Consider the following 21822-nt stretch of genomic DNA (forward strand, 5'->3'; position numbering starts at 1 on the left):
GGCGCTCGTGCCATTTTAAATAGTCTGTCACAGTTAGATATACAAGTTTAATTCAGGCTTTGTTTGTATGCGTTCCATCTGAATGAATCATGACTTGTTGCAATTCAAACCTGTCCATTTTTGATATCTAAATGTTTGTCTTTACAATTCCTCCTTGTATATATACATTGTGTGACCATAGAACACTTTCTTTTCATTATGTTATAATTGGGAATGATATTTTGTAAAGTTGCCAGGAGGTCATAAAGATGCAAATTAGCTGTTGAGTGGACAAAGAACCTCTTCCCTGCTCAACTCTGATTGGTCGATTCAAACTCAGGTGGGCATGCCCTCTCATGAGGTTAAATATCGAGCCTGCTCTGAAAACCTTCTCTTGTCTTGTCGTCCTCTCTTCTCTTCCGGCTTCGTCTCTTCCTCTCTCTCTTCGGAGACTGCCCTTCCCCCCTGGGGGAAAGGATGGAACAATGGACTTCTACTGCCACTGGTTAAGCCATGTCCGAGGCCCGGAACTTTCGCAGGACCTTCTGAAACCTTTGAACATTCCATCTCTACACGCATATGGATATGTCCAGCACAGAGCTTGCAAGTATCCGTTCTATTATAGAATAGCTGCGTTAAGTCTGTGCCTCTTTGTTAAAGATGATTTTTATTGGTGTTCAGAAATCGCTGCCATGCCCTCTCTCTCTCTCCCCTCTCTCTCTCCCTCTCTCTCTCTCTCTCTCTCCCTCTCTCTCTCTCTCTCTCTCTCTCTCTCTCTCTCTCTCTCCTCTCTCTCTCTCTCTCTTCTTCTCCTCTTCTCCCTCCGCGCTTCCAGCGCATTTGTGTTTCATGTATTTGTTTGTTTTATGCGATCGTCATTGTTTTGTTATCATGTAGAGTAGAGTTTAATAAACAACCATATATATTCATTTGTGATGGTTTTCTGTATTCACTCACAACTTGGTCTCCTTTACTGTGTTTCGATTTCGCTACCTTTGCTCTAAATCCTGTTTGGTAAAGTCAGTTACTTATGGCCATGAGAATAATGTAAAGTATATAATATCATTGAGGCATTTGCTGGACGAATGCATACAAGTATTGTTATGCTTTATATTACTAATCAGAGACCGTAAAATATGTATATTTGATCACTAAACTAAACTAAACTAAACTAATTCCTTGACTGAAATTGATGTTTTAAATAACTCATTTCATGGATATGATCTTGAAAGATATTGTGAGAACTATATTGGTAGTTTTATGTATACTAATATGAAATTTCTATTAATTTTGTACATGGTAACAGGCATTGTTACTCACGAAATTCAGTTCTCTTATATATTTCTTTCTTATATATATGACATACATTATGCTGATGTAGGGTGTCTTGTACTGGTGACAGTGACTACGGACTGAGCTGTAGGTCTACGTTAGCAACGCAGCAGGTGTTTCAGAAGAATAATGTGCATCCGTAATCTTTTGGTGACTTTAGCATGTCATTATTCAGCACTTAACATATCTGGAACATTTGACTCAAAAGTGTTTGTAATCCATAGTTGCTTTCAGTATTTACTTTTAACTAATGCACATGCATCCCATAAATGCAGTCATGCCGACCAGAATGTCTAGCAGGCTAGTCAACTGGCGGCCCGCCAATCATCTTTTCCTGGCCCGCCTTAACATTTCAAATAAGTGGAGAGACTTTAAGAACGTGTGCTTTAAATGCACGTCCTCCTGAGACGCCACATCTTTAAAAGCCAAAACGCTGCTACATTCAAACGAAAGTAATTCCCGCGGCTCATAATGATTTACGTCTTATAAAGCGATTTGATCGGTCAGTCCAAGAAACTTAATGTTATTTACAACGTTATAATCAGCAATGCATTGCACAGCCACAGGCAATCGGTTTGCGCACCGATAGGTCGTGTTCTAAAACGCGTTTTGTGCCTTGAAAGTAGGCTAACTGTAGGAAGGGTACACCAGTGAACGGTTGTCTCAGATAAGGGGAAACGGTGTTGTTTTTATTACTGCATTCATTATGTATAACGGCTATATTTACGAAAAACAGCTGTTCATCTCCCCCAGAACTCGCACTATACAAAGGCTCTGCCCTATAAGTGCGTGGGGCACATGAATGCGATTGGAATTCACCCGAAGATGTGATAATAGCGTTCAGTTCTTGCACAGATCAATTGACTCGCTTTATAAAAAGCTAATTTAACGTCACAAGGGGCAGGATTACTTTTGTGTTGAATGTATTTGCGTTTTTTACTTTTATTGATTTAACTTTAATTAATTCAACCAAATATCTTCAGAAATATCTTCTTGAAAAAACATGACACGTCTTCACCACAAAATTTCAAATGCTATTAGATTATTAATGATAATCTTAAAACTATAATTTACCTTATTAGTAAGTTTATTTATTTTTATTTAGCCTTGTTGTGCAAGCACTGTCGAGCTTGTGCAGAGGCAGCAGCTTTTGCCAGAGGGGAACTGGAATCCCCTGGAGGTTTTTTTTCTCGATTAGAGTTTTGGGTTCCTCACCACCGTTTGCATACTGTTTTTTGAACTATTTGCCTGGCCTGGGGGGCTGCTTTAGAATTTTAAAGTTTTACTTAGTTAATATTGCATATAGGAATTTATAGTCTGTTATATTTGACCTGTGCTTCTCTCTCCTTTATCTTAAATGTATGCTCTCACTGTGCGTGCGTGTGTATGTGCGAGCGTGTCTGTGTGTGTGCGTGCGTGTCTGTGTGTGTGCATACTTGTCTGTGTACATGTGTGTGTGCGTGCGCATCCATGTGTCTGCGCGTCCGTGTGTCCATGTCTATGTGTGTTAGTACGTGTGCATATTGTGTGTGTGGAGTGTATTGTATGTGGGTATGTCTGTCTTCTGTGTTTTCACCTTTTTCTTGTTTTTACAGGTACACCTTTAATTGTTTTGCTTATAGTCAATATGTCTCAAGTACAGCTGCTTTGTAACAATGAAACTTGTAAAAAGCGCTATATAAATAAAGTTGAGTTGAGTTGAAAGGAAGATGGCGTGCCCATTTATTCACCTTTTGGGCATGAGAAGCATTCTCAGTCGCTGCAGTGGACGGTGAAACGTTGTGGCATGAAGGACACAAAGTCTCATTTCCTCCATCAGGGAACTGAGGTTACATACGTAACCAAGACGTTCCCTTTCTGTCGGTCTCTCGACATTGTGTCGAACCTACAGAATGGAGTTCCTATACGAAACGCCAAGGCGCTGCGCCGCATCACGACTTCCAGTAGAGCGACACTGACTGGCCTGGGTGAGTCACAAGTGAGCGTTACCGCGAATCGTAACTTTCCAGTGGTGTAGTAAGGCATCAGTTGCGTGAGTCACGATGAGAGGTTCTTACTAACGGCAGTAGTGTGATGGCAGCGAGATGTGATGTGAATACGTCTTGTGTCGGTGTGCCACGCTCTCTAGGGAACTCGACTCTGAAGTCAATGCTGAAGCGGTTTCATATGCATCAACCCAAGCGGCACGACCTTGTACTGGTATGCTCGACCCTCGAAGGCAAACCGAGGAAACGGTCTGTGCCGCAAGAGAATCGAGACATGAAAGTACGCTTCCTTCAGGTCGATAACCACGAACCAATCCTGATGTTGGAGAGACGTCAGGGTGTGCTTCTGCGTCAACATTCTGAACGGGAGCCTGTGATGGGTCTTGTTCAGAGTGCGCCCCCACCTTTCTTGGGGACGATGAAGTAGGGGCTGTAAAACCCCGAAGACATCTCGGCCCGAAGCATGGGAGCATTCTCGCCTCACTCCGAAGTGAACAGAATGCCCTGAATCTTGGGCTGGCGCCTGCGAACTGGATCGTGTAGCCGAGACGGATCGTCCTTACTAGCCACCGCGACAGGCTGGGGAGCTGTGACCAGGCCCCAGACACCGCGACAGAGGATCTAGCGGGTAGATCTGTAACATCGTCCCCGTGGGGAGGGCTCTGTAGCTGGCAGAATGGCTGTCTCGCCAGGGACAGAACCCGGGGGAGGCGAGCGGGTCTGCTGACGTATCTGCTGACTAAAAGGGCCTGGCTTGAGGTGGGACGTGGCAGGGCCATTCTAGAGGTCTGCACGGGGTTTAAACGAAAGCCCGAACCCGGCCCGCACCCGAGATTGTTTAACCCGACCCGGCCTGACCATTACAGTTACATTTTAAGCCCGAAGTTAAATTGAAATGTGCTGCATTTTATGATTGCTTGCGATGATAATTAAACAAATAGCTACATGTATGCAAACACAGTTTCATCAAGGCACGGCGGCCCCCTCAGCAGTGAACACAAGAAAAAGTAAGAAATACCACAGACTTACCAATAATGAAACTTTGCTGTGGGTGAACAGGTGTAAAAGTCAAAAATATTTTTTCTGGTACTGTTGGTTTAAGCGCCGTCCTCCTCTGATTAAAATTTAGCCCAGCTGCACTGAAGTTATTCTCGATGCTGCTGCTAACGTCACTTGCAGGGATGCTGAGGATACTACGGGCCAGTCTTGAGAGTAATGACAAGATCATAATTCTTCCAGAGTGCAGCTTTCCCTGCATCATTTGGAACTGTAATACGTTTTCCATCGCTAATATTTTGCTTTATCGCACTCATCATCACCTGCTGTGTTGTGACAACGAGAACAAGAGCGGGAGCACGTGCGCAGAACAGTTTATGCGAAAAGTGTTTTTTTGTGGTCACAACACAGCAAACACGCAAGCACACGCCACAGCACACAAACTTGTTTGTATATAGCCTATATATTTTTTTAGTTACAAACCCGAACCCGACCAGAACCCGAGGCTATTCATTTAACATTAACCTGAACCCGAGCCCAATGGGGCCTGAAAAACTGGTTGCAGACCTCTAGGCCATTCCAGTGCGGCTCGACAGCGGTGTATGGCTGGAGCCATGCACGATGTCCTGGTTCTGCCTGGGCTGTCCCCGCCAGGGCTGCTTCTTGGTCGGTTGCCGATGGGGAGTCGATGCTGTCCTCCGCGATGACCTCTGTCCATGGGGACCGCCTGAGAAGGGGGCGCCGGGGCAGGAGGTGCGGAGGGCCGGGGCTGCTGGGGAGCAGACACCGTCCGGGACCTCGACGCCCTGAAGGGGGCCGGGTCGCGATGGGGTCCGTCTGCTGCTTCACCACTGAAAACTGAAAAATCTTTGACGGTGTCACCAACCAGCCCACCTTGCACGATGGGAGCATCGAGAAAGTACACTTTCTCTCGCATCTGTGCAATCATTGGGCCAAAGGTGTCGCTCTTGGACCACCAGAGTAGACATCAGTAGAGAGCGAGGTCAGTGGCGGTACGCAGTTCCTGCATAACCGCTGGGCTTCCCTCGCCAGCTGCTTCAATGACTTGGCCTGCAGGATGGCCATGGCATAAATATGCGGAGGGCGACGGCACGCTCAACGTGGGGAATGCCATGCCATTCGCCAAGTTCATTGGCCTTTTAATAAAGGTACAGTCAGAGATGATGGGTTCTCAAGTTCAAACCCCATTCTGTCGGTTCGACACAACATCGAGAGACCGACAGAAAAGGAATCAAAGTTACAAGAACTTAAATCCACAGGCACTACTAATTATATTTAATACTAGTCATTAATACATCATTTCATTTAACAAGGGTTTAAATTTTCTCCATGCATTCTATCAATGTTCATTCGGTTTGAATCGTTTTCAACATTAAAAAGTGTAGGGACAGTTGTTGATTTTTTCATTTATTGCTGGGTTGCATACTGATGTTCTGTGCTGTGTTTTGTGCAAATTGAGAAATACAGCGAGTGAGATCAGAGTGCCTGTGCAAAACTCTGCACGTGTTTGCTCATGTGTATTGCGATGCGCCTCATTCATAAAAAATGGCAAAACCCATCTCTAACATGATTTAGCTTTATTTCCTTTAAAAACTAATGTGCGCTATAATATCGTTGGATTATCAGCATTTTTCCCCCATATAGAATAAATACTACTGCTAGCACAGCTGTGTTTCTCCGATGTAAACTCAGAAGTTATAAACATTCACGTATACATATTGGTAGGCTACATTCACATACATTGGGGATATGGGGATAGGGGCAGTCGTGGCCTAATGAGAGTCGGACTCGTGACAGAAGGTTGCCGGTTCGATTCTCAGGGCCGGCTGGTAATGACTGAGGTGCCCTTGAGCAAGGCACCTTACCCCCATTTGCTCCCCGGGCGCTGCAGTGATAGCTGCCCACTGCTCCGGGTCTACGTGTGTTCACGACTTGCTGTGTGTGTGTTCACTACTCACTGGATGGGTTCAATGCTGAGGTCACGTTTTGGGGATAGTTCACCATATCTGACAAATATGTTTTCATAAATCAAGAAATGTCTCTGCTGTAGGCTTTTTCATAATGTTAGATTTTTAAAGTTCTTTTAACTCAACTCAACTCAACTTTATTTATATAGCGCTTTTACAATTTTCATTGTTACAAAGCAGCTGTACATGAGACATATTGACTATAAGCAAAATAATTAAAGTTGTACCTGCAAAAACAAGAAAAGGTTGAAAACACAGAAGACAGACATACCCACATACAAAACACTCCACACACACAATATGCACACGTACTAACACACATAGACATAGAGAGACACACACACACACACGGATGCGCACGCACACACACACACACACACACACACACACACACACACAGACAGCACGACAAACCACACACACACACACACCACGCTCAGTGAGAGCACACATTTAGGATAAAGGAGAGAGAAGCACAGGTCAAATATAACAGACTATAAATTCCTATATGCAATATTAATTAAGTAAAACTTTAAATTCTAAAGCAGCCCCCCCGGTCAGGCAGATAGTGCAAAAACAGTATGCAAACGGTGGCGAGGAACCCAAAACTCTAATCGAGAAAAAAAACCTCAGGAGAACCCAGGCCCAACCAGGGGATTCCAGTTCCCCTCTGGCAAAAGCTGCTGCCTCTGCACAAGCTCCAGAGAACTTGCACAACAAGGCTAAATAAAATAAATAAACTTAATAATAAAATAAATTATAGTTTAAGATTATCATTAATAATCTAATAGCATTTGAAATTTTGTGGTGAAGACATGTCAAGAGACCGCGTCCTTCTTTATCCAGCTCTATCATCTCAGCTCTTGTCAGGTCCCCACTTCCCATTCTCCGCTCTACCATCAGGTCAGGCCATGAACTGCATCCTGCTCGCTGTGGTAACCTTGGAACAATGAGACAAGACTGGCTGAGAGTAGAGTACTGTTCTGTACTCTTTGATGCAACAAGTACATCAGTTGTGTTTTTGGTTCCGGTTGATCTAACTAATGCAGCCTAAACCCTCTGAGATTTATATTATGGAAGAGTAGTGTATGCAAGATTAAAAAGATGCGTCTTTAGTCTAGATTTAAACTGACAGAGTGTGTCTGCCTCCCGGACAGTGCAGGGAAGACTATTCCAAAGTTTAGGCGCTAGATAGAAAAGGATCTACCACCTGCACTTGATTTTGAAATTCTAGGTATTACCAACTGACAGGACGCCTGAGAGCGTAATGCACGTGAAGGACTGTAATACAAAAGGAGTTCATTCAAGTACTGAGGAGCTAAACCATGTAAGGCTTTATAGGTAATAAGCAAGATTTTAAAGTTAACGCGATGCTTTATAGGTAACCAGTGCAAGGTTGACAGAACCGGGCTAATATGTTCATACTTTTTTGTACGTGTAAGAACTCGAGCTGCCGCGTTTTGGACCAATTGGAGTTTTTGTAATAAGCCTGCAGGGCAACCACCTAACAGTGCATTACAGTAATCTAGTCTTGATGTCATGAATGCATGAATTAACTTCTCTGCATCTGAGATTGACAGCATATGACGTAGTTTAGATATATTCTTAAGATGGAAAAACGCAATTTTACAGGTGTTGGCGACGTGGCTCTCAAATGACAGATTACTATCGAATAGAACGCCAAGATTCTTTGCTGACGACGAGGGTTTTATGGAACATCCGTCAATAGTTAAACAGTATTCTTGGTTGTTACTTATAGCAGTTTTCGGTCCAATAAGTAACACTTCCGTTTTGTCCGAGTTCAGTAATAAAAAGTTGTTACTCATCCAGTTTTTTATATCGACTATGCATTCCATTATTCGATGGAACTGCTGTGTTTCATGAGGCTTCGAGGAAATATAAAGTTGAGTATCATCAGCATAACAGTGAAAGCTAACTCCGTGTCGCTTTATTATATCTCCTAGAGGTAGCATGTATAATGCGAAGAGCAGAGGCCCTAAGACTGAGCCCTGTGGTACACCGTACTGGACTTGCGATTTGCGTGACACCTCATTGTTTATTGCTACAAATTGAAAACGGTCGGATAAATAAGATTTAAACCATTTCAAAGCTATTCCCTTAATGCCGACATAATTTTCGAGTCTATGTAGGAGTGTGCTGTGGTCAATGGTATCGAATGCAGCACTAAGGTCTAGCAGCACCAATAACGAGATACAACCTCGGTCAGACGCCAATAGCAGATCATTTGTAACTCTGATCAAAGCAGTCTCTGTACTGTGACATGCTCTAAATCCAGACTGGAATTCTTCATTGATGTCATTCCTTTGGAGGAAGGAGCATAATTGAGTTGAAACTACTTTTTCCAGAACTTTAGATATGAAAGGTAGATTCGATATAGGCCTGTAGTTCCTTAGTTCTCTAGGGTCGAGTTGGGGTTTTTTGACAAGGGGCCTTATAACAGCCACCTTATATGCTTTAGGCACATGTCCTAATGTCAGAGATGAGTTAATAATACCAAGAAGAGGATCTATAATTTCTGGGAGCATCTCTTTCAGTAGATTTGTAGGTATAGGGTCTAGTATGCATGTTGTTGATTTAGATGATCTAATAATTTTAGACCGCTCATCTTGATCTACGGTATAAAAAAATGTAGCAAAAAAATGTGGCAGCTGAAGCACGTGCGCGTTCAGAGACAAGCCCCATTCATGAATTGTATTGTCGTGAAAGCGTGGTCTGTCTAAACATATCAAAACATTAAAAATGAAACTATTGATCTAGTTTACCAAAAGAAAGCATGTTGTGAAATATATGCCATGGCATTAAGGACGTGATGAGATCGGTGGATAGCCTACCGGAACCGCGGGTTTCATAAACCATTGAAGAAACGCCTTATAACTCTTGTATCATTCGTTTCAAACTACCTTTTTACCATTAGAAAGTTAGATCATAATATTAAATCGACCAAGCAAAAATGAGGTCAGTGCGGTGCGAGGCAGAAACTTGCGATATTAGCCGGGTTCTTCTTTCTGTGCAAATTTTTTTTGCATCATCGGCCAAAATATCAGAAATGGTTTATTTGTTTTGTAGCTCAACATCATATTTTAAATACATTTTAAAACTGCTACGCGCCGAAATAATTCGGTTCTTGAATAAGTTGCAAGCCTCAATGGGAGACGGCACTCTCACAATTCGCATGAGCAGAAGCTGAAGCAACATTTAAAAGGTGATTTCTAGTGCAGTTTAAGCTTAGGAGACTAAATGTATGCTATAATTGATGTCAGGTTTAATTAATGATCGGAAATATGTTATATAATTGTGATTTTGCCAGCGATTTTAGAAATGAATGTTGCCAGGGTAGACTTTCCAGTTTTCGGAAGCCTGCACTTTAAAAGATATATTCAGAGCTTTGCTACTGCTCACACAACCCATAGTTAAAAAGTTGCATAGTTAAAAAACCTTTATTACTTTATAAAGTGCTGTATTGATAAAGAAGATATGAAAAACATGCATTGTTTGTCATATGTAAAATTTATATTAAAATAATTTAATATGTTACGTAAATTAGGAGCATTACGATTATAAAATGCATATTTTGGCAAAGATGTTTAGTTTATGTTTAGAGTTTAGTTTCTTATCAGTGTTACGGTGTCTTACGTTTATTTGTCACCCTGCAGGTAAGACATTAAAGGTGCAGTGAACTGGCCGTTTTTATTGTTTTATACTATTGTCTACTTGTGACGTTCGCAAGGTTTTTACATTCGAAAACATCAAAATCAATAAGTAATAGGCTATTTTCTACCCTGGTTTTGAGGCCGGCTGGAGAAATGCTCGGTTTTTAAGGGCAGGCCGGATAGAAGACTTGGAAGTAAACGGCCACTGCTATGATTGGATAGCAGCTTGCGTAGTAAACTTAGTTGGAGCCTTCTGTGAATTTGGTTAGACATGTAACATTACGTAACGTGATTTTACTTAAATTCACAGATTATTTCCCGGATGTGATGGCAAGGCTTTGCGTATAGTTTGTATAGCCTATAGTTGTATGGTGTTTAGTGATATACAGTATATCAAAACCTTGAAAAATGATATATGAGCCCACCAAATGACAGAGATGCCATTACAATTATTACAAATGACTAGAGGACCCCAGGTAATACTATCACGGCATATCAAGCGATCTCTAACAAAGCAATAGTGATGCATAGTACAAATATGTTTTACTCACATAAGGGTAAAATAAGAGTAAAGTTTATTGCTTGCTCGCCCTATCTGGCTCCGCGCAACTTGTTACTTCGGTACTGTGGGCGGGGCTAGAGAAGTAGTCGTTGATATTCTTCTGTGGAGGCGGTGTTCAACCTATCTATGATAGATAGGTGCATTCCAGGACCTAGCGTCCACTGGGCCTGGTGTCAATAAAAGTTGTAATTTCAGTAACAAGGGAGTTTTCAGTTCTTACACTTACAGGATGTTCCCTTGAATACGATTACCTCTTATATAACAAAAGCTTGGGTTAAAATTGATGTCTTAATTCTTGAGACCTTTAATAGTGATGTACTATGCACTAACAATAAAGTAAATAAGGAAGAAACCTAATATTATATGTTTTAATGTCTTTTAGAGGTGCAGACTGCAGTAGTCAGAGTATCTTTACGGATCGTGGTGGGTTGTGACCTGTTCTGTACGGCATCCACCTTCCCCTGGTCCATCTTGCTGATTATAAATTCTAGAAAGGGAACAGATTGAAGGTGGAACTGGCATTTCTCCAACTTGAGAAACAGGTGGTGGTCACAGAGGCGTTGGAGTACCTGTTTAACATAGGATTGGTGATCAGCTTGGTTATGGTAGTATATGAGTATGTCGTCTATGTAAATGAATATGAATTTATTGAGACAGTCCCGGAAAATCTCATTCATAAAACTTTGAAATATGGCAGGGGAGTTGACAAGAACAGAAGGCATAACTTGGTACTCATAGTGTCCAGATGGTGTAACAAAAGCCGTCTTCCATTCGTCCCTGTGACTTATTCTGATCAGGTTGTATGCACTACTTTTGTGGAGATTGGAGGCCCATCAGAGCTGTCCCATGGCGGTGGGAACAAGGGGAAAGGGTAACGGAAGTTCTTGGTGTGGTTGTTAAGTGTGCGAAAGTCAATACACGGCCTCAAACCTCCATCCTATTTTCCCACAAAGAGGAAACTAGAAGCGGCAGGGGATGTGGACATTCGGATGAACCGCTGACGCAGCGCCTCAGAGATGTACTCCTCCATGGCTTTCTGTTCCGGGATCAATAGAGGGTACACACGTCCTTTAGGCAGACCAGACCCAGGCAGCAGCTCGATAGAACAGTCCCATGGCCGATGAGTTGGGAGGTAATGAAGGCTTCCTGCAGGGTTTTCATGGCAGCGGTGGCGGCTTGAGTCCAGGACAGAGATTTGGGCTTATTCCTGAGGAGGTTGGTGAGTAGTGACTTAAGAGAGCTGTAGTTCTGGATGAAGCATCTGTAGAAATTGGCAGTGGTGACAGTGGTGGGTATGGGCCAGGCCCAGATAGCTTCCACCTTCCTCTCGTCCATCTGAATACCTTGGTAGCTGATGTTATATCCGAGGAACTGAATGGAGGTCTGATGGAATGTGCATTTCTCAGCCTTGAGGTAGAGATGGTGCTTGGGGAGCTGTTGGAGAACTCAGAAACGTGTTGGCGATGTTCGGTCTCGTTCCGTGTTCCGTTATATACATTCAGCTCTTGTTGTGTCACGTGGTAAAACTAATGTTCGTGAAGTTTTCTGAGCTTTCTGTGGCTGTTGTGACAGCCTTTAACAGCACAAATGATACAATCTAGAACTTGATAAAATGTGAAAAATAAAAAATAATATTACTTGATAAAAAGTTATCAAATCTAGAACTTAAGAGTTTGTGTTATAACATTGGTTTATAGATTTTAGCCTATGCAGTCAATGAATTCTACAGCCTTGTAGTGGCCACTGGATATTTCCCTGTAATTGCTATATTATTATGAGATTTTCAAAGTTTTAATTAGTGAAATGAAGATTTGTATGAAAATCATTAATAAAAAATAGTATTAGTATTCAATATTTAGAGGTTTCAGAGGTAAAAAAATGTGTTTTTAATAAAAAAAGATAGCTTTATGACATTTCTTTATATATTTAAAGGAGTAGTTAAATATAGAATTAAAATTTCATGATAATCCACTCACCTACATGTCATACAAGCTGTCTGTGTGTTTATTTCTTCTGTCGAATACAAATGAAGGATTATGAGGAACGCTTTCCAGGGTTCTTATCCATAATAATGGACTTCAACGGGGGTCCAAATTTCAATTTATTTACTGCTTCAAAAGGCTCTACACGACACCAGCCGATGAATAAGGGGGTTGTCTAGCAAAACGATTAGTCATTTTCCAAGAAAACTAAATAATTATATACTTTTTAAACATAAATACACGGCTTTGGGATCACAAAGTGCTTAAATTTGTTCACAAAGGTTACATTAAGTGTACTCTAATTAAGACAATTAAGGGTTAAATGTCAGTGTCTTTTCTGTCAACAGGATTGGTCGCCCCCCTAAATATCGCAAAAGTCAGCAAAGAAACTGTCAGAGTGAGTTGTACGTTTTATGTGCATATGTATTCACTTGAATATTGTAAAAGAAATTCACTGTCTAAGTGTTCATGCACAGGAATATTGAAATAATTATATTATATATTGTGCATGTTTCAGATATGACATCTGATGCCATGTACCCCTCTCTCTTCATGACGGCATTCACAGCTAATGCTGACCGCACTCTCTCTCTCTGCTGGGAGCAGCACTGTAAGTTACTGCCAGGAGTTGCAGGAATTCATGCAAGTCAAGTAGCTACCTGGACTGTAGAAGAGGTAATCGCTTTATTTACTGTTATTTTGTGTAAATTGCTTGTATAAAAATTAAATGCAAGTAATTAGTTAAAAAGTATTGAATAAATGTGCATTTATAATAAGGCAATATTGATTTAAATGGCTTGAAATGTGTGTTGGAGTAAGTACTGTAGGAGCTAAACTTCGCTCACTCAATACCAGACAACAAACACAGAGGTTTAGATAGACAGACTAATCAGGAAAGCAAGACACGGGTCACAGAACTACAACTGGAAAGGAACAAAAAACTACAAAATGGTGGACAAAGGAAGGCAATACAAAATGTGGATGACAGACAGACCAAATAGATGGCTCCAGATGCCCACCTGAAGATAATGGAAAATTCCAGATGGAGGGCCAGGATAGTAGGGGAGAGGAGCAGGACACACCATGGTCTTAGGGCTGAGCTGAAGACCACAGGGTGGTGACAGGGTCACACAGGCAGACAAATGGAAGGAACGACTCGAAATAAGGGGAAGCACTTTTTTTTTTTCAAGATATATTTTTTGGCGTTTTTTTTGCCTTTATTTGAGAGACAGTGGTAGTAGAGAGGACAGGAAGCAAAGTGGATGAGAGAGAGGGGGTAGGGTCGGGAAAGGACCACGAGGCGGGATTCGAACTCAGGTCGTCCGGGACGCACCGGCGCCATATGTGGGAGCACGAACCACTCGACCACCTGGCTCTGACGAAGCACATATTTCTAAGTAGGACTGGACGATATGGGCAAACTTTATATTACAATATATTTCTAAATGTTTCTGATATTGATATGAACAATATTAAAAACAACTCAGAAAACCTGCCAAGAACGCCCATAATATGTCACAACATACAAAGGGAAGACCACAGATGTTTGTAGAATGAGGGTTTTTAATAGTAACACACAAACGGAGAGAACACAGTCTATATCCACAAACACGTAATCCACACGGAAGCACGAAATATAATCATCGGGTAAATAGAGTACGAAGTCCTCGGGAATAAAGTCAATGATCCACAAGCACATAAATCCACAGGGAAGAAATGATAACAACTGGGTATGGTACTAGGAAGACAAACTGACAACTAGACCAGACGTAGATCAAAGGACAAGTGAGAGTGTACAGAAAATGCATTGACGTCACTTTCCCATGTGAGCATGTCGGGACACACCCTGGGACATGCTCCCCTGGGTGGCAAAACACTCAGAAAATTGGCTGAGGAGAATAAGAGAAACAAAGAAACAGGGACTAAAACTCGCAATTATTTGCTGAAATTAAAAGCAGCTGGACTCGACGGTGATCCTTACGACTTACATAGGAATCAGGTGTTCCTGGACACTGAAATGTTGCAGCTCCAACTCCAATAAAACACAGCTGAAGCAGCTAATCAAGGTGTTCAGGGTTGCTGGATAATTACAGGCAGGTGTGCTAAAGCAGGGTTGGAGCTGCAGTCTGCAGGATGGTAGCCCTCCAGGAGCAGGTTTGGAGATCCCAGAGGTTTCTGACAAGAAATACAAGCTGGCCTACAATGTCTGGCTTCATAGATGCCCTTTACATGTGACAATGTTGCCACCGGCACTAAAAGCCCTCTCAGAGGGGGAGCTTGTGGCCTGAATACACATGCAATGTTGTGCCAGTTGACTTACTCTGGAGAAGTTCTTTTGATAGACTTTCCACCAATCTAGAGGTTTGAAGTCATTATCAACATCTGGAGACAGAAAGTATTTGCAGAGCTCCCTCTCAACTGCTTGCTGTGCACTCAAGCCTTCTGTGTTAGTAGCATACCTGTCAACTGTCCCGTTTTGACCAAGAGTCTCCCATATTTCAGTCCCATCTCCCACCACCCTCCCATTTTGTTATTTCTCCCATGAAATGGCCGTATTTCTTTTATTTCTCCCGTGAAACTCCTGGAACGCGGTTGCGAAAGGACCAACGACTGAGTTTGCGAACAGCCCCGGGAAACCATGGAACCTCCCAGAAGGCAATCGTGGTTCTCACAGATTTTGGTACCCAAATGTTGACAGGTATGGTTAGTAGTAGTGGTAGGCCTGTTTGAAAAAAGCTAGCCACTGCTTGGGTCAACAAGGCATGGCATGTCAAGTAGATCATCCATGGCTGGGTCATCATACTTTTCGTCGAGGTATCCCAAACTTTTGTCTTTATGGTCCTGGTGAGCTCTGTGTCATCCACTACTTCCTTTAAGATGGAGATGCATCAATGGTTTTAAGAATGATACACTGACATAAGACTCACTGGACAAGGCATCAGTAAATTCGAGGAGTGGGCTTACAGTTGCATGTGTAGACTCTAAAACATCCACATCTTGCCAGGTAGGAACGAGGGGCCTGGTCTTTTTGTCCTTTGAGAGTACCTCTGTGGTGGCACTTTTCTGCTCCAGAACTCGTTTCCCCATTTGTTGACGGGAACCCCATCTTGTCTCTGTTTCACTTCAGCACTTCAGCTTGTGTTTTGGCAAGTCATACTCCTCCTGAGCAGCGGAAAGGTCCTGTTTCTTCTTCCAGTAGCAGGAGAAGGCGGCCACCACCTTTTTACAGACCCCAATTGCTCTGTCCACTTGCTTCTTCTAGTTAATTGACTCTGTAGACAGAAAGAGAATAATATTGCAAATTGAAATGTGTTGTTCTCATTTGTTTTTATATTTTAACTATTTTTTTGTTTATTTACATTATTCTTAAAGCAAAAGCAATTTAACTAATTGGATCTGGCTTGTTGTGCAGCTAGTAATATTTAAACCATAAACACACTATTGATTTGATTAAATCAAATAGTTTTCACAATTAACAGATTTAGATTCATTCTAAGCAATCTGACTACATACATTTTCAAAAAATGATTATTTAAATAAAATCAAAGAGATACAAATACTTAATAATAAACTCTGCCATGACTCATTTTTTTGAGTGTGAGGAATATGGGTGGGACCTTGATACCGCAGCTCCATATCTCAGCCATTTTGGCTTCATTTTTCTACGAGTCAAGTGAATGGGGGCACATCATCCATCTTTTATTGTTCAATGTTTGTAACATATCAAATTTAACTATAATAATAAAAACACTCCGAGCCTTTTGGGGGTGGCATTTTTAGAGCAAAATTAAGTGATTAGATTTGTGCTTTATAAGTAATTTAATCATTGGTTTAAAAGATATTAATGTTGATTAATGGGCACAAGTCACAAACAGAACACAGTGAATGAGCTCACAAACGGTCAAAACATGTATAGCATACATATGACCCCTCAAAAAAGTAGTTACTTTCGTTGAGCTGATTTGTCACTACAAACTATAAAACTAAAACAGTTTTCAATGTATGAATTCCTGTTTAAGCTACAAAAGTTATTGAGCCAACAGCAGTGAGTAATTCTCCCTTTCCCTTTCTGTCGGTCTCTCGACTTGTGTCGAGACAGAATGGGGTTTGAACTCCACTCGGGGTGTAGCCTGCTCGTAGGCACTGACTCCGGGCGCCTCTCTGGCAGACATCTGCAGAGCTGCGGGTTGGGCTACACCCAACACCTTTGCGAGATTCTACAACCTTCGTGTAGAGCTGGTGTCAGCCCGCATCTTGCATGGCAGGTAAGACAGGCGGCCGGCTGGGTGTACGCCTGCGAAGGGGTAGCGCTTCCCAGTGTCCCTTACGGTGCCGGGCAGCTATCTCGTCTCTAGAGTACCCTACTACACCACTGGAAGGTTACGATTCGCGGTAACGCTCACTTTGACTCACCCATGCCAGTCAGTGTCGCTCCGCTGGAAGTCGTGACGCGGATCAGCGCCGTGGCATTTCGTATATGGACCCCATTCTGTCTCGACACAACGTCGAGAGACCGACAGAAAGGGAACGTCTTGGTTACGGATGTAACCTCTGTTCCCTGATGGAGGGAACGAGATGTTGTGTCCTTCATGCCACAACGCTTTGCCATCCGCTGCAGCGACCGAGAATGCCTCTCAGGTTCCTCAGCCCAAAAGGTGAATGAATGGGCACGCCATCTTCCTTTTATACCCGTATGTACGTTCTAAGCAATCTGGCATGCCATGCCATTCGCCAAGTTCATTGGCTTTTTAAAAGTACAATCAGAGATGATAGGTTCTCAAGTTCAAACCCCATTCTGTCTCGACATATTCTGTCTTGTTGTTTGATTCATATTACCAGCATAGAACAGCAGTAATAGTAGGCTGCTGTCACTTTGTGTCATAAAACATGGATCCAGTATTGTATTGTATTTCTTTTCCAACTGTTGGTCAACTATAACTTAACATGTAATGAATTTAAAATAGTGGGCAACACATGCAGCATTTGTTGTAACTTTGAAGGGAGTTGACCTGATCTTGTGTTTATGAATATATATTGCTGTTTCATTGGCAGGTCTTTGGCTTTGTCAATAATCTTATCTGTTGTGAGGAGCAGGCCAAAATATTTAGAGATGAAGTAAGTGATTAGCATTTTTACATATAACATCTTTATACATTCAATAGAACCAAGGGTACACAGACTATGAAACGTGTGGCTTACAGTATATTAAAGCTGGCATCGGCTACATAAATGTTAAATGTCAACAACAGTGTAAATGTCTTTGTAAAACTTTGTAAAAAACACCACCCGGAAGCCACGATTATCATTTGCCTGACGTGAAATTGTTAGAACCCATTTTCTTACTGCTCTTAACATGATATAGAGGTCCTCATACAGTCATTCAATTTAAAGAGCAAAAAGGAGGACTTAGAGAAAAAATCTTTCATGACAATTTAAAGTGCTACATATCACAGAGGGAAAACACAACATGCAGTCAAAAACAAAAGGTAAATGTTCTAACATTAGCTTTCTATATGTTTTTGTTCTGTGACATACGTGTTTAGCCAGCCAATACACTTGTGTCGCTGGTAGTTCCTTTTTTTGGGTTAGACCCTGCTCCCAAAATGCATTGCTGAACTAAAATTCTTCCCGGTTCCTGCTGTGTGAACACAACAAATAGAGGGTATTACTGTAAATAATTCCAGAACTATGAAATTGTTCCTGCAGTGCGACAGCATGTGTATGTATTTTTTCTGAACAATATTAAAAATAGCAAATAACATATTGGAACTATTTTCTACATAAGCACCCTACAATATATTTGCAGGAAAAGTGGTATTTCTGTCACAAAAGCATTTTGTAGTTCAGCTGTAAATGTTTACATGTGTGAATACACAACAGTGTTGTGCACTATACATCATCAACCCATAGTTCATTCTGCATGTAAAGTAACGGCCCCCAGAAGGTTAAAATGAGGTTTGTTAAAGTAATGAAAATATTTCATCTGTTTCTAAAAACAGATTTTAGTAGGTTAAGTCAATAATAACATATTAAATCATACATGTTTTATTAGTTAAATTCAACAGAATGAATAGAGGGGGACCACCCGGTAGGCAAAATGCAAGTACGATTGGGCCTGAAGGCAATTGCGAACAGACGGAATTGATGGAGGGCCTCTCTTGGCCAAAAGGTCCAGGGCTGCTTTTCAGTCCCACTCCAGCCCTGGCTACATCTCTTTTAAAAGAATTACTTTGCCAATGTATTAGTGGATTATTTACAAGATTTTTGAAATAGCAGTGAAGGCTGATCACTTGGTCTTAGTCATGAAGCTCCTCAATTAAATTTTTGTTTTCTTTTGCAGATGATCGATGGAGAAGCATTGCTTCTTCTGAATCAAAACGATATTGTGAAGATCATGAATATAAAGCTTGGACCTGCCCTGAAAATTCACAATGCTATTCTAATGTTTAAGAGTACAGATGAAAGCCTGAAGTGAGTGCTTGTGATCAACCTTAAACTTATGTTGTATTGATCCATATTTCGCATATTTGGTGTGTAATGCCTAAACCCACCGTAGATAGAGAACACCAGGACTCAAGAGCAGGACAAACTCTAATGGAGGATCAAAACCTGCAGAAAAAATGTAGTCATTGGAAAATAAAAAAGTAAAGTAAAGTGACTCGATAAAACAAATACAAATAGATGTTATTTTCTGCATTTTTATAACTTTTTTATGCTTTCATTTGTTTATTTACTCAAATTATATTAATTATTATTATTTATTTATTTTAGTTTTTTTTGCAGGTCTGGTTGTTCAAATAGCAGTGCTTTGATGCTACTTTATTTTAAAATAAAAATGACATTCTGGTAAAGAACAGTTTGATCTTAAACCAACTTGATTTTTCAGGAAAAGGAGGAGTTTTAAACTGTAATCATTTGTTTTTTGTATGTTGTGGTCACACAAGTGAAATTAATGGACAAACATTTCAGGTCAGAATTCATTTGACTTGGTGCTACTGTACCCTTTTTAAATCCCTGTTGATGTTTATGCACTTTACCAAAGGAACCATCAGAGGGAGCTGTAATTTATAGCTACACATAGACCTCTGAGCCAGTTAAAGACTTGTTCAGGGATCACAGACAATGCTGTCCATCAGTAACATTTTACAGTACCCATAAATCTATGATGTTACATGAGAGAATAGATTAAAAGATGTTTTAATGATTAAGGGCCCTATTTTAATAATCTAAGCACATGGTCTAAAGCACATGGCGCAGGTGCCCTTAGGGCGTGTCCGAATCTACTTTTGCAAGTTTAACAATGGAAAAAATGGTTGTGCGCCTGGTGCATGGTCTAAAAGGGTTTTCCCTATTCTCTTGATGAGTAGGCTAATAGGTGTGTTTTGGGAGTAATGAGAAGTAAACCAATTAGAGCCTCATCTCCCATTCCCTTTACGAGACAGTTGTGCTTGCGCCATGGCGGATTTGCTATTTACATGGCGAGATTTGCAAGTGGAAAAACAGAGCGTTTTCTCCTTGCGAGGAAACTGATCAGATCATGTACAGGACAAGTTGGATTTATATCTTTATGTACACAATAATAATATTTTACATTGTAATCCTTTTAATATTGGTATGTTCATGCTGCGCATCCCTCTGTGTGTAATAAACAGCGTATACGCGTGTTCTAAACATGCATATTACTAACGCGCTCTTTAAATAACAAAAAAAATTGCGCTGTTGACTTTAGACCAGGTTTTAGTTGGTCAGTGGCAGTCTATTTCAGTTGCCTCAAAATAGCAACATTCCAACACACCTCGTTTTTTGACCAGCACGCCCATGGGCAATGCCGATGGGCGTGTTGCAATTTGCAATGCAATGTTGCAATTTGAACAACGTGGCACATTATGTGAAAATGATAACTGCGTTTGGCTGAAACTTGCAAAAAAGCACTTGTGCCTGGCACTGCATTGCACCAGGTCTATGATAGGGCCCATACTGTAGTTTGCATCTTCAAATCCGTGTTAAATTTCAATTATATATGAATGGAAACCTGTAGCAGGGTCAATTGTCGTAACAGAGGTTAAGTTTTTAATGTCTTAATGTTTAAACTACAGTATGTTTTTCTTTTGGAAAAGTTAATTATATACAATAAATATCATTCAGTTCATCAACATGAATAAATGTTTGATTTAACTACTGTGGTCTGGTAATTCACATGAGAGCCAATGCCATTTGACAATCGAAGCTGGCGTTCCGGCGGCAGTTTTTGAATTTGTACGCAACCAGATCTGAGTTTTACGGCGGATGGAGAAGGGGATGGCTTTTGGGTGTGTTCTTCGGCCTTGGAATGCTTGGAATAATTACTGCAGCCGTATCTTCCTATTGTGTTTTATATTATATAATATACAAACTGTTTTGTATATTTGTGGGTAACATGCTAAAATGCATCTGTGTGCGCACAAAGTAATAAACGTACACAAAATACCATGTCTTATTAAATTAAAAATCACACCTGTACACGTCATGATGCCAAATTACATTAGAAAATCGCCCCCTGCTGGTAACGTTACTCCACCTTCATACATGAGTGTCATTGTCATGCCTAGAGGAGGCAAAGCGTGATACGCTTTCTTGAGTGGACAAGCGTGTCAACTTTGGCGTGATACTGGGTTGCATACCCACACAGCATTACAATCAAGACAACAGAATGTTATCAACTGTATCAAAGGCAGAGGTAAGATCTACTGTAAAAGGACTAAAACCACCAAAATCACAAGTCACCAGAGTCGTGCTAACAAAAATGTAATTTAAACCTGTAGTGACGACTGTTATGTATTGCTATACGCCCTTTTCACAATGACGTCACTTAACTTCCGCCTTTTTGTAAAGCAGTGTATCATAACAGCCGTCTTGCAACAAACAAGGAGAAGAAGAAGAAGAACTTCCGTTTTGCCGTCGCGCTGGAATTTAACAACAGTGAGAAAAAAAACTGACAGAACACGTATTCAAGTACTTATCCTAGCACCTTCGCTAACACAAAAAGAAAACAAAACCCTTACCTTCATAATCAAACAGGTACTGTTCAACGAAGAATTTGTATCCTTTCTCTAGCTTTGATCTTGTCGTTAGTGAAAATTTGTCTGCAAGACGTTGTACATCATCTAGCGGTATTTGTGGCAGATGTGCAAGCCACTTGGTAAACTCCATTCTGAGGCGCTAGCGGAAGTAACTTCTTCTTCTTGAGTTTAATTGGCGGTTGGCAAATCAGCTTATAGGTGCATTGCCGCCACCTTATGAACTGGAGTGCTAGCGGAAGTATTGATACACTGCTTCGCGGCAGAACGG

General features: G+C 41.2%; 1 protein-coding gene across 4 annotated transcripts in view; it reads left to right on the forward strand.

Moving 5' to 3' along the window:
• Nucleotides 1–21508, forward strand: part of l3mbtl1 (L3MBTL histone methyl-lysine binding protein 1) — a 57470-nt gene extending 35962 nt beyond the window's left edge. For 2 of the 4 annotated variants that reach the window (XM_057319955.1, XM_057319956.1), the window contains exons 19-22: nucleotides 12843–12892; nucleotides 13013–13170; nucleotides 17548–17610; nucleotides 18836–21505. In XM_057319955.1, coding sequence (XP_057175938.1) covers nucleotides 12843–12892; nucleotides 13013–13170; nucleotides 17548–17610; nucleotides 18836–18970 — 406 coding nt within the window. In that variant the 3' untranslated portion in view covers nucleotides 18971–21505. Of the gene's footprint in view, nucleotides 1–12842; nucleotides 12893–13012; nucleotides 13171–17547; nucleotides 17611–18835 lie in introns of all 4 variants that reach the window. The other 2 variants (XM_057319954.1, XM_057319953.1) reach the window with 2 other exon arrangements.
• The last annotated feature ends 314 nt before the right edge of the window (nucleotides 21509–21822 follow it).

Source organism: Triplophysa rosa, linkage group LG21 (genome assembly GCF_024868665.1).
Source record: "Triplophysa rosa linkage group LG21, Trosa_1v2, whole genome shotgun sequence".
Classification (NCBI taxonomy): domain Eukaryota; kingdom Metazoa; phylum Chordata; class Actinopteri; order Cypriniformes; family Nemacheilidae; genus Triplophysa; species Triplophysa rosa.